The sequence below is a fragment of the Artemia sp. Qi Xiang Cuo genome, chromosome 16 (genome assembly GCF_049724085.1).
Source record: "Artemia sp. Qi Xiang Cuo chromosome 16, ASM4972408v1, whole genome shotgun sequence".
Classification (NCBI taxonomy): domain Eukaryota; kingdom Metazoa; phylum Arthropoda; class Branchiopoda; order Anostraca; family Artemiidae; genus Artemia; species Artemia sp. Qi Xiang Cuo.
This window is the reverse complement of record NC_142809.1, coordinates 15,925,652-15,938,792: the sequence shown is the minus strand read 5'-3', so window position 1 is coordinate 15,938,792 and position 13,141 is coordinate 15,925,652. Positions and strand designations below refer to the sequence as shown.

Here is a 13,141-nt window from a genome sequence, read left to right as displayed (position 1 = left end):
CTAATTAGAATTTTTTTTTCTGAGTTTTCCAGCACTTGAACTTTCAGAAAAAAAGAAGTGACTTTGAAAATAGAAGCTAAATCCATCGTTAACCTTAGAAAGAACTGAAAACTGTTTTGACAGAGACTGGCAGAAGGTCTTCTAAGCATTTTTTTCTTCGACCAGCGGCAATCATGTCCAATTTATAGAAATAGACTATTTGCATACCCCTCCCCCCACATCCCCCTTTTCACTAGCATTAGTACTAAGAATCAAATGTCTGTATTCAACTTTTAACTGGACGAGATGTTTATTCCAAGGCACAATTACGACCAAGGCCGTATCCAGGGGAGGGGGTACCCGGTTTAACCCCCCCCCCCCCAAAATTTTTGACCGAGTCGAAAATAAGTCGAAAATTAGTAAAACCTAGGTAAAAATCAGTAAAATTAATCGAAAACTGAGTCAAAAATTAGTAACCCCCCCCCCCCGAAAAAAAATCCTGGATCCGCTCCTGATTACGACCCTTAGTAATTCTTGCATTTTTTTTTCACTATGTAGTTCATTTTTTTCGGAAATTTTTAGTGAGCATGCGTAAATTGTAAGTTTAAAGTAAGTGAGGTTCTGTAAGATTTTGGATCTATATGGTATAACTTGAATTTTAAGCTATATCTTCCCCTGTTAAGTGGCTCTTCAAAAATATTGTTTTCTGCAGCTTTTCTTTATTTCAGCAATAACCGTGTTGATGCTGGCCTGAAAGGCGCTGCCAAAAATGCAATGCTTCAGAAATAGTTGAAATGGACGAAGGTCCATTAGGCAGCCACTGTAAGTTCTTTAATAAAAAAGTGGGCTACTTAAGCGGCCATTGCAAATCCTTAGTTGAAAAGGAGGGATGGTGTATTTGTGTTAAATTTTTTGAAAATTCAGCTTGGCCAGACGCCATTTCGAAGGGTATCCTCGAATAGTAATCGGGGTCTCGAATAAAATACAACTACAAACAATCCCGTTTTGATTGAAAGCTGCCGAAGGGAGAGCCCAATATCTGCTATGACCAGGGCTGCCACCAGCTGTGTATCTACTCTATATTTTATGATAGTATGATTGTGAAAAAAAATATTTTGACAAGACAATTATTTTCAACCACTCTTGAGTTCAAGATTCTACCGTTTACATTTTTTAAGGCTAAAAAAAGTATCAATGAAAAAGCGGAAACCCAGAATTTCAAAGAAATTGTTTAGTTTGTTACTACTTTGGATAATATTTTAATAATTAAGAGCTCCAAAAAATATCGGCACAAATTCTGTGTGCGTGCGTATGTGGTATACGCATAGGAAAGGAGCGAGGGGGTGGGCTGGAAAGCTAAAAATTATTCCTATACTGTCGTATATTTTCCACAAAATTCATCTAGATTTGTGTTTTTAAGTGAACTAACAATTTTCAGAATCCAAGTGAAATGAAAATTCTGAGTGCAAATGCTAATTTCAAAAACCAATTTAAAAAAACTAAATTTTTAAATTTCAAATTTTCAAAAAAATAAGAAAACCCACCACAATAAAACACCAAACATAACATAGGACTAAAAATACCAAATACACTGGCTTAACGTGTATCGAACATACTTCGTAAAATTACTGAATAACACGATTGAACCATTATACGTTTTCGAATAATAAGGGTAATTATCCAAATCGAAAGCTTCTTTTTAGTTTCCGAAAGGTAATTAAATAGCAAAAACACTGACATAGAACTACCAAGTAAGAAAAAAGTTAAATATGGCATTACAATGCACCATCCATTTTTGCACCACTCATTGATCTTTGTTTATTCACCGGGCATTTTGTGGCTTAGAGCCTGAGCTTCGAGTGGCTATTGTCCTGTAAGAAGAAAAGAGGAATAAAAAACAAGGAAAGTAGAAAAATATTCAGCAAACACATAGTTATCTCAATATAATAATTCGCTGTCTGTCAACCCCATCTATGTCATAATATTGTGACGGCACACACCTGGCTTTTTCTACAATTAGCCATGTCTTAATGCCTGCAATCTTGATTTCCAATTCAAATCAAAAATGATTTCAATTCACACTAAATTAAAATTAATTATTTTGGAGCCATCAAGACATGGCTAATTTTAGAAGAAGCCAAGACAAATAGCCCGAGCAATTGAGAGGCAAATCTGGGAAAAGGCCTTTTTAGGATTGTATAAAAATGATGTCATTTCATCTGTTGATAGATAAGTCTATCTTATAATCCATCCATAGGTCTTTCATAGGGCAGAACTACGGTAGATAGTCATAGAATTAAGGGATGAAAGATTGGATTGATTTAGCTATTGCCAAAAGATTCCTTTCTTTGTGTTGTATTAAACAATATGTTCCATTCAAATGTGCCAACTATATACGCAGTATTGTTTTCTCTAGCTTGCTGTGTTTGAAGTCAGGAAGACCGGGTTAAAACCTTCAGCAAAAGTTTAAGCGGAGGGGGGGGGTGGGCTTCGAATTTTGTGTTACGGGAGGGAGCAAAAAAATTTAAGTGAATCCGAATCAGAGACAGCAACGCTGTAGCGTTGCCTATAGTAAAGGCCATACAGCTCCAATGTTTTATTATTATTTTTTTTTTCCCAGAGGCACTTCATATGGAAGGGGTCGTCGTAGAAACTTCAAAGGGGGCTCATTCGATTGGAAATCGAGAGTTCTAGTGCCCTTTTTAATAGTCGAAAATGATTGGAGGGCAACTAGCCCCCCCCCTCATTCCCCCAAACACATCCAATCAAAATTTTGAGATAGCCATTTTGTTCAGCGTAGTTGATTTCCAGATAGAAAATATGTTTTTGAGGAGGACACTCCCCCACAAGCCTCAGGGCAAGGGTATTAAGTTATTGCGTGGGGGCATATAAGGTTTTTATAGAAGGCGTTGTCGTAGAAACTTCACAAAAGGCTCATTTGATTGGAGATTCAAAGGGGTAGTGCCCTTTTTAATAGTTAAAAGTGATTGGAGGGCAACTAGCCCCCCCCACGCCCATCATTCCCCCAAACACACCCAATCAAAATTTTGAGATAGCCATTTTGTTCAGCGTAGTTGATTTTCAGATAGAAAATATGTTTTTGGGGAGGACACTCAACCACAACCCTCAAGGCAAGGGTTTTAAGTTACAACCTGGGGGCATATAAGGTTTTTATAGAAGGCGGTGTCGTAGAAACCTCAAAAAAGGCTCATTCGATTGGAAATTCAAAGGGCTAGTCCCTTTTTAATAGTCGAAATTAAATTTAAGACAACTGAAACTCCTCTCACGCCAACCGTTTCCCCAAACACATCCAATGAAAATTTAGAGAAAGCCATTTCATTAAACGTATTTTTAAGTTCTGGAAATGATGTCTTTATGGTTGTCTAATTTCCCACAGCCCTCAGGGCAAGGGTTGTAAGCTATGCCCTGGGGGCATATAAGGTTTTGTATAGACAACATTGTCGTATAAACTTCAGAGAGGGCTCATTTGACTGGAAATTGAAAGTTCTAATTCACTTTTTAAGCGTCAAAAGATATTGGAAGGTAACCAGCTCCCCCCCCCCTAAACCCTATTTTCCCAAATGCATCCAATAAAAGTTTTAAGGTGGCTATTTTGTTAAAAATAGTTCAAAGATTACATAACAAAAATTCCGGTGTTGACACAACCCGCCAGGGCCTGGGGGCAGGCGTTAAAAGTTATGCCTGGGGGCATATATGGGTCTTATGGAAGGGATGCTCGTATTAACTTTAAAGAGGTATCATTTGATTGGAAATTGAAAGTTCTAGTTAACTTTTTAAGAGTCAAAAGAGATTGGAGGGCACCTAGCCCCCCCCCTCCACGCCCTTTTTTCCTAAAACCCATCCGATAAGAACTTTGAGATATTTTTTTTTAACTAGTTCAAAGACCATATAACGGAAACTCAGGGGTCAACACAGAAAACTCAGGGGCCTGAGGGGAGGTGTTCTAAGTTATGCCCTTGGGGAATATATGATTCTTATTGAAGGGATGCTCGTAAAAAACTCAGAGATGGCTCATTTGATTGGAAATCGAAAGTTCTAGTTAAGTTTTTTCGAGTCAAAAGATATTGGAGGGCAATTAGCCCCCCACGCCCCTTTTCCCCAAATGCATCCAATAAAATTTTGAGGTAGGCATTAAGTTTTGAGATTTTGAGATAGGTATTAAATTTCTCAAAAGTCAGATAACAAAAACTCAGGTGTCGTCACAACCCCCAGGGCCCGGGGACAGGCGTTGTAAGGTATGCCTTGGGGCATATATTGTTCGTATGAAAGGGATACTCGTATAAACTTCAGACAGGGCTAATTTGATTTGATATTGAAATACAGCCCTTTTTGTGAGTCAAAAGTAAAAAGCCAGCAACTGGCCACCCAAGTATTTACTCCCCCAATGTATCTGATAAAAAACTTGAGGTATCTATTTTGTTAGAAAAAATTGAAAGATCGCGTGACAAAAATCCTTTACTTATAACACGTTATTTAAAAATAGTACGAAAATTCTATGAGAAAAATTCCTGTGTTGACGCAACCCCCCCAGGGCTGGAACCGACATGTTAAGTATTGCTCTGTGGGTAGATATGCTTATCATGTAGGACCTGCTTACAGAAATTTCGAAGAAGGGTTATTTGAACAGAAGTTTAAAGTTGTAGTTCATTTTCTCAGAGTGAAAAAGATCGGAGGGTGACTAGCCCCTCCCGCCCTCCACGCCTTCGGGCGTATCGGATGGATAAACCCATCCGATAAAAATTTCAGGTGACCATTTTGTTAAAAATAGTTCAAGCATCGGATATTGAAACTCCAGGGTCGACACAACCTCCCAGGGCCGAGGGACAGGCGTTGTAAGTTATACTCTGGGGATTTATATGGTTTTTATAGAAGGGATACTCGTATAAACTTCAGAGAGGGTTCATTTGATTGAAAATAAAAAGTTCTAGTTCCCTTTTAAAGTCAAAAGAGACCAAAGCTTAATCTAGTCCCCCTACGCCCTCTTCCCCCAAACCTGTCCGATGAGAATTCAGAGATATCAATTTTTTTAAAAATAGTTCAAACACCATGAAATAAAAAGTCAAAGTTTGACACAAGCCCATCATTTCATTGCGGTCCTTCTATTTTAAAAACAGTTTTGATACCTTGATGAATATTTGATTTTTTTTTAAGTTTGATTTTGAAATAAGGAGTTTTTAAAAACTTGAAATTTTTTGCAATCAAAAACGAACAAAAATTAATTAAAAAAAAGTTCTCCGAAAAAATCAGTTTTTCAAAGAAAAGTAAAGGCCATTTTAAACTTAAGCTCAGCATATACAAATATTTTTTAAAATTCAAACTCAAAACGACCAGAAATTACTATTAAAGACGCAGTAGGTTTTAGACTTTTACAGTGAGAGAAGGAGGTCATACCCAAACTCTTGTTTGTGGTGATTTTTGATTGTTTCAAGCTTCATTTGCATATTCAATTTAACTTTCACTCGTTTTAAGATTTATTTATTAATTTGCATTAATATCTATTGTATGTTTGTTTGCATTGATTGTTTATTTAATTTCTGTTCGTTTTAAGTTTCGTCTTAAGCTTGATTTTCATATTCAATCTAAGCATTAATCGCTTTAAGATCTATTTATTCATTTATATCATTACTTGTTGTATGTTTTTGCTCCAACTGCTCATTTAATTACTGTTAGTTTTGGGTTTCGTTTATTCTGTAATAGTAATTTACGGTCGTGTATTTTTTTTAATTTAAAATTTAGTTTTATATGATTATCATAATTTCAAAATTTAAATTAAATTTATTTTAAAAAATGATTTTTTAGGAGAGTTTTTTTTTTTAATTGGTTATAGTAAATGTCTTTCTTGTTAGACATTTTATTGCCTTGTTCCCTATCTCTTATCCCTATAGCTGTTCTTGATTATTTCAGGAATAATGCTATTGAATTTTAGAACAGTGTTTAGAGGGAGTTTAAAGTCCACCGATTCTTGTTTGGCTTTATTGAGCTCAAGCTTAAAAGATTATGCGTATTTTATGTTTTATCAAACGGAAATATCTTGCATGACTTCTGAACGAGATGACTACTACTGATAAAAATAATTGCAATAAAATAAAACATGTATAAAAAACTTGAAAAACAAAATAATCATAAAAAAAAAAAAAAAAATCACACGCACACCAGTTCGAATTCGACATAGTCATTGTGTCAGAAGCAAAAAAGAAAGGGTATGTCGAGGAGAAAATCAGCGATGATTGAGGTGAACACACGATGTTTGAAGTCCTATACGGCGGAAAAACTGAAAGTCACTTTGCCGGAGTTGCATCAATTCTAGATCCAAATATTGAAACGTCCTATGCTCATGAAGACTGGTCAGTCAATGAATACTGTATGCAAGACTTGCTTCTAACCAAGCCAAATTATCGCTGAATATGCACCCACAAATAATGCCGTTAAATACGAATTTTACGATAACCTTCAATCAGTGATCGACTCGGTCTCTTTCGACGACGTCACCTGTGTTGCAGGGGGCTTCGATGTAAAAGCTGCCCAAGACAGATCCTATTGCCCTGAAGCTATGGGACACCACAGACTTAGCAACATAAACAAAAATGGTGCTCAACTTGTAAGCTTCATCTTGAGGAAAGTTTTGCTGATTGGCGGTACGCTCATGGAATACTTGAAGTTAACTGCAAAATAGCAGAAAAACATTACCGCCTTTTACAATAACTGCCTTCGCAAGATCAGCTGGGGAGACCAATGTCAGCAATAACGAGATTCGTACCCGCGAAGGCTAACAACACATCACCTCAGTTGTGAGACAACGAAGATAGCGATACTATGAACACATTCTCCACATGCCAGATCACAGACTTTCAAAAAAGCTCCTTCACTGATAACCGGAAGGCATCGTCACTAAAGATGACTAAATAAAACACACTCCTAAGGACGTACGAACGTGACGGAAGAGCCCTTTAGACGAGTATTATCCCAGAGTGGGAAGACATCTATTATGCGATTCACTCAAGGAAAGTCTCGAAGGCTACTTACTAACGTCTTGTGTGCTTCTGAAGGTGCGATAGGAACTAAGGGTCAAGCTGAGGTACCGTACCACATTTTCGCCTGTTTTTTGTCCTTCAAGATTATAACATTAACAATCTGTTTAGTGCCATCTGTTTATTGGCTTGTCTTGATAAATATTACCACATTTCTTTTTTTTAAATTTAGTGCCCATTAAAACCAAAAACTGCATAACTTGCAGACAGAAATTTTTTTCATTAAAAGTTGAATTCTCAACATTTTCTAATTTTTAAAGATATATAAGGCTGTGTAAATTCCTATTTAACTAATTCAAACGGTCAAATTCCATTTCTGCCTTCCTTAGCATGTAAAAGGGAAAGTTTACAGAGAATATAGGTGTGCTACTTCTGGATATCTTGTTATCTCCGCGTAATTAACAAACGAGAAAATTAATCAATAAAGCCTTAATTCAGAGAAAACCATTTAGTGCTTTTATACTGGAATTTTGAATACAATTTATTTACTTTTAGATTGTCTATTTGTGTTATGGTCCTTTGGCAGTGAATACAATTATCTATCTATCCATCTAAACCAGGTATTCCAAACTTTAGATATATGTGTACCCTTTTCCATGATTTCCGGAACACTGACCACCCTTCGCGAGAAACGGGCTTATTTTAATAACAATCAAACTATATTTCTTTTTTTTCATTTTTTCAGTACATATGCAAAATCATACCAAAAGAGAAATGAAGTCACTCATAACAAAACATAAATAAATATTTTATTATCCAAAGTTATATTATATTATACAGTTGTATTATATTATCTAAAACTATAAAATTTATTTGTGTCAATGACAGGGATGATATTGTTTGTGCTGAGATGACAGATCGTCATAATTTGGTACTCTGATTGCTAATTTTAATGAAGGACACGGTTCCCTGTCCAATAGCCAGTTCTTTGGATGGTGAAGGTGCATATCCTCACCAATCTCCTGTAAAAAAAGTACCTCCCAAACTCTTCTCGTATCCCTGTGGGTACGCGTACCACACTTTGAGAAAAATGGATCTAGACTCTAGATTTTACAGCTTCCTTGTGATATCCTACAGTAGTGACAGTTTTCGTTTATTTTGCCAATGGCGGCTAGAGTTAGGGGCGTTTAGTGATTTAAGTCGGCAAAAATGCATTGTTTATAACCCCTAGTAGTTCCTGCAAAGGCCATGTTAAAAACCTAATAGAAGATATTTTGACAGGAGCGCCTATTAAGGGGAGGCGTATAAAAATTTTTTTTCCATTATTTTAAAAAATCTGATTTTGAAGATCCCTCTACATTTTGAAAAGTTACTTTTTGATTCTTCAAAAAAAGAAAATCCACCCAGTTAATTGGCGTAACTGAGCCAAACTTGCCAGGAAATACTTTCCATCAAAACAAAATTTGAAAAGTAAAAGACAAATCAAATAAAAAAAGGTTGCCAGTTATAATGAACCGTTCTAAATGCCTAAAGGTTTATATTCAGGAGGGAGGGCATTTACACCCGTGAATTGGTCGATTGGTACGAAGGGTTTCAGCAACAATTCTGGGGTAAAGTGGAGTCTCATACAAAATTACTTCTCCACTCAGTTTCCTATTTTCTTTTTAAAGGTTTAATAGTCTTAAGCATTCTGAACAATTGGAAAATTGGGGTTGACTAAACAAAAATTTAAAGCAAAGATAATTTTTTCAATTAGTAGCCCCCCACACCTCTCCCTTCATTTATATGGGTGACAATTTATCTAAAGACAAGTTTAGCAACTAGTAAATTCCCCCCCCCCCCGTACTCATATACACCATGGTCGCAGCTTTAGATAAAAAGTGAACTACAGCCCATAGTTTCCATAATTTGGAAAAAGCTCTTTGAAAAAGCTGTCTAGTAAGCAAAATTTCATCTCAAGGTGATTCAGGAATGAAAACTATTGTATAGGCTCATCTTAATAGTAAAAGTTTATTGTGAGAACTAATTTTCGGGGATTTTGAAGAGCTTGAGGCCGTTCAAGACGGCAGCCATTGAAATTTAAAGTGCACCACTGAAATTGTTGAAAACACTACACTGAAGATTGACAGTACACCACCCTGAAAAACAAGAGAAAAAATACTACTGATGGGTCTCCTTTTCTTCGTTTTTTACCCAAGGATGATCGAACCAAACCAGTGGTAGTGAAATATTGGGAGAGGGCTTATTTGAACGGTAATTATAATATCTAGTGATTTCCTAAATAAAAGAGATCACACCACACCAATTGACCGTTTTCTGCCATTTTGTGCCGCAAAATAAGATTTTTGCCGAAAAAGGGACAAAATGTTGAGAAATACAAGTTCAGAAATACAATGCAATCGATTTCTCATCGTCTAAAACCCTGTACCGGAAGTTTGGAGCCCTGCATCTTAAAAAAAAAACAAGGAAAACTCTTTCTTCCATGGGTAGAATGAAAGATCTTAAGCCGAACTAACCAGCTATGGAAAAGAAATATATATATATATATATATATATATATATATATATATATATATATATATATATATATATATATATATATATATATATATATATATATATATATATATATATATATATATATATATATATATATATATATATATATAATATATATATATATATATATATATATATATATATATATATATATATATATATATATATATATATATATATATATATATATATATATATATATATACGTATACATACGTATACGTATACATACGTATATATATACGTATATATCTGAAGCCTTTCTGTCTTCTTTGCAATTTTAAGCCTTTAGAAATGGGGAAGGAATAGAACGATGAATAGTTCGCACGACATTTATCTACCGAGGCCTTGATATGTCGCTTCTGAACTACGCTGACGATATATTGAATCTCAGCAGGACTGTCTCGGGTATAGAGGAAAATTTTGATATTTTATGTATTGAGTATAGGAAAATCGGATTGAAGTTTAATGCTGAGAAGAGTGAGGGTGTCGCATTTGGTAAATCGCGTAACCGGCCCTCCCCGAATAATGTTTGTCTAGATGGTCATCCGATACCTCTATCGCCAAGTATCAGTTACCTTGGACTTCCGATTGGGAGTGATCTGAGGCATACCCGATCGCTTTTGCTAGAATTTGTTGGTTCGAAGCTTCGTAAGACATATGGTATGCTTGTTCCCTGTAAAGCTCGATACAAAAGAAGTATATTATCAAAAATTTACAATGCATTTGCTATGCCCCTTTTGCTTGCTTTATCACCCTTTTGGAGTATATTAACTATCTCGGATAAGAAGACGCTACGAACGTTGTTTTTTCGGTATGCCAAGTTCCTCCTTGGCATACCTTCTTGGGCCAGAAACCGGTGCCTGGTTTCTGTATATGGGGTCACAGATCCTTTTAAAGCAATCGCGGAACGGAGACTGCGATTTGAGAAGTCGCTGGATCCGACGAATACCTTGTTTAGTGCCTTTATGTAATTTGTTACCGTCTAATTTTTTACTCCGAGTTTACATCATGTGTGTATTTCGGGAAATAAATTTATTGATTGATTGATTGATTGATAATTGCCCCTATTTGTATTTTTTTTTTTTTTTTTTTTTTTATTTTATGTTTTGCTGTGTTTTGGTTTTTTTTGTATTTTTAAGAATTTATTTTTTTTTTTTTTTTTTTTTTTTTTCCATTTTTTTTTCTTTATACTCCATCAGTGTTGTATTTTACATTTATGATGGGAAATAAATTTATACATACATATATATATATATATATATATATATATATATATATATATATATATATATATATATATATATATAAATATATATATATATATATATATATATATATATATATATATATATATATATATATATATATATATATATATATATATATATATATATATATATATATATATATATATATATATATATATATATATATATATATATACGTATACGTATACATACGTATATATATACGTATATATCTGAAGCCTTTCTGTCTTCTTTGCAATTTTAAGCCTTTAGAAATGGGGAAGGAATAGAAAAAGGAGCATGAAAATATCGCCTTTGGATATAATTTAGGCTCCGAGTTCATACCTGAAAGTTTATTTCAGGTTTATTTCATTTCTATTTCATATCTATTAGTTTATTCCATATTCTCCTTAATCAACTATTTCCTAATTTAGAAAAAAAACCATAAAATCTTGGATTTTGCCCGCTTAAAAACTGTTAAATACTGATAATTTAAATTTAAAACGGTATTCCGAATTTTTGCGATCAGTAAAAATCAGTGCAAACAACATCAACATGTTTATTAGGCCTGCAAACAAGCAAAAAAAGAAATAAAGCTGATATCTAGGCTACAAAATAAATAATGAAAAATAGAGCTTTTATCTAGAAAAATAAAATGTAGAACCACATATTGGATTTTCTTTTGTTGGCTCTTTAGGCTGCGCACCAAGGACTTCCAGGAGAAGGAGGACTGCGGTGGATACGGAGGCACACTTTTTGTTGCAGAAAGAAGTTAGAAAACATTTCTTGACAAAAGCGCTAAATGTTTTATAATATTACAAAAGTTAACAAATTTTGAATATCTTTAGTCTCCCAGGCCCTCTGCAAGGGGGGGGGGCAACAACCACTTTCCCTCAATTTGAACGTTCTTGCTACCCAGCAGAAGAATATTCTTAATGGCCTAGCGGGGAGAAGTGTCTTAAAGCCTCTCATCCAGATTGTATCTGCAAAAACATCCGTGCTTTATCACTGTTTTGGTAGCCTAACTAATATGACTGTATATAACTGATAAATATGTTGTTCCTGAACAATATGTTGTTACTGAATTCGAAAATACGAAAAAGACAAAGTTTATCTATGTTTATCAAAGTTCAGTACCCCTTGGAGGGAGAGAGAAAGGAGTACATACTGAAAAGGACTGATGGGCAAGTTGTGAAGTATGGTCCAAAACATGCACGGGAGGACAGATTATAGAAAAACACATAAAAACGTAAGATTTCAGAAGGGGGGGGGGGATTTTGAATATAGCTTTAAAATAGATTTCAATGGGTTGACAGTCTTAGGATTTTTCCATAAGCTGTTATATTTGGCCCTAGTTGGTCAAAACTCTCTTGTTTGGAGGGAGACAAAGGCACTTTCTGCGGCACGATCTTTTTCATGACTTCAAAAGTTTCGCCACCTTTTAAATTAACAGTTAGCACAACAAAAACTCCTATTTAAAGAATTCACAAGAAAACATTTAATTACTGAAAAATTATTAATTCTTTTAATAATTCAAATTCATTATTTAAACAAAAAATAGACAACAATGACAGGGCAATATTAGACTTCAAATAGTAAGTGCACTGCAGAGAAAACTTAAAAGAAAAAAAAAGAAACTTTAAAATGAACAAAGAAACTTTAAAAAGCCATAAACTCTGGAAATACCTGTCCAACCAAAAAGCTAAGAGAAGAAAACCGAAATAAATTTCGGTTTAAATCTACTGGTCAGTTTTTTTGTCTTTAACATTTCGCCTAGTTGCATTGTCGTCATTTTTATGTATTGCTCAAATTGTTTCAATAAAAATCTGTGAAACCACTCTAATTGAAATAGGCATATGAAAAAGAATAATTTTTGCTGACTTCACATAAACCTCCTACAAAATAAACTTGCTTCATATTCGCGGATTACTTTTACCCGCCCAATCATAGATTATTTTACATTTGTACATTAGATAGCTTACGCTGCGAAAAAGAGTTTATCATAACCCAAATTAAAAGAAACCAAAAAGATAAATTTTTCAATCGATTCAAAATGTTAAATTTATAAGCTCATTTTCTACGTAGCTGTTTTTTTTAAGAATAAATTTATTCTGTATAATACTGAAGGATAAAGAAGAAGTATCACATAATACGCTTACGGAATTAATTGAGCTGTAGCCAATGGTTACATCACCAGCGTTGCCGACGCTTTGAAATATATTGTATCAGTTTTCCGACTAAAATTATACACCAAGAGATTAACCTGCACCATCTGAACAAATGCTAAAAATTTGCGGTAACCAGAAGAAAATTTTCGATAAACTCAAATGATTTCCGAGTCAGAAAAGGAGCAAGTAAAACTAA

General features: G+C 34.4%; 1 protein-coding gene across 3 annotated transcripts in view; it reads right to left on the bottom strand.

Moving 5' to 3' along the window:
- Positions 1-441: 441 nt before the first annotated feature.
- LOC148942623 (dual specificity protein phosphatase CDC14A-like) overlaps positions 442-13,141 on the bottom strand; it is an 89,219-nt gene continuing 76,519 nt past the window's right edge. For 2 of the 3 annotated variants that reach the window (XM_089102769.1, XM_089102768.1), the window contains exon 12: positions 442-1,850. In XM_089102769.1, coding sequence (XP_088958895.1) covers positions 1,802-1,850 — 49 coding nt within the window. In that variant the 3' untranslated portion in view covers positions 442-1,801. The remainder of the gene's footprint in view (positions 1,851-13,141) is intronic. The other variant, XM_089102770.1, reaches the window with a different exon arrangement.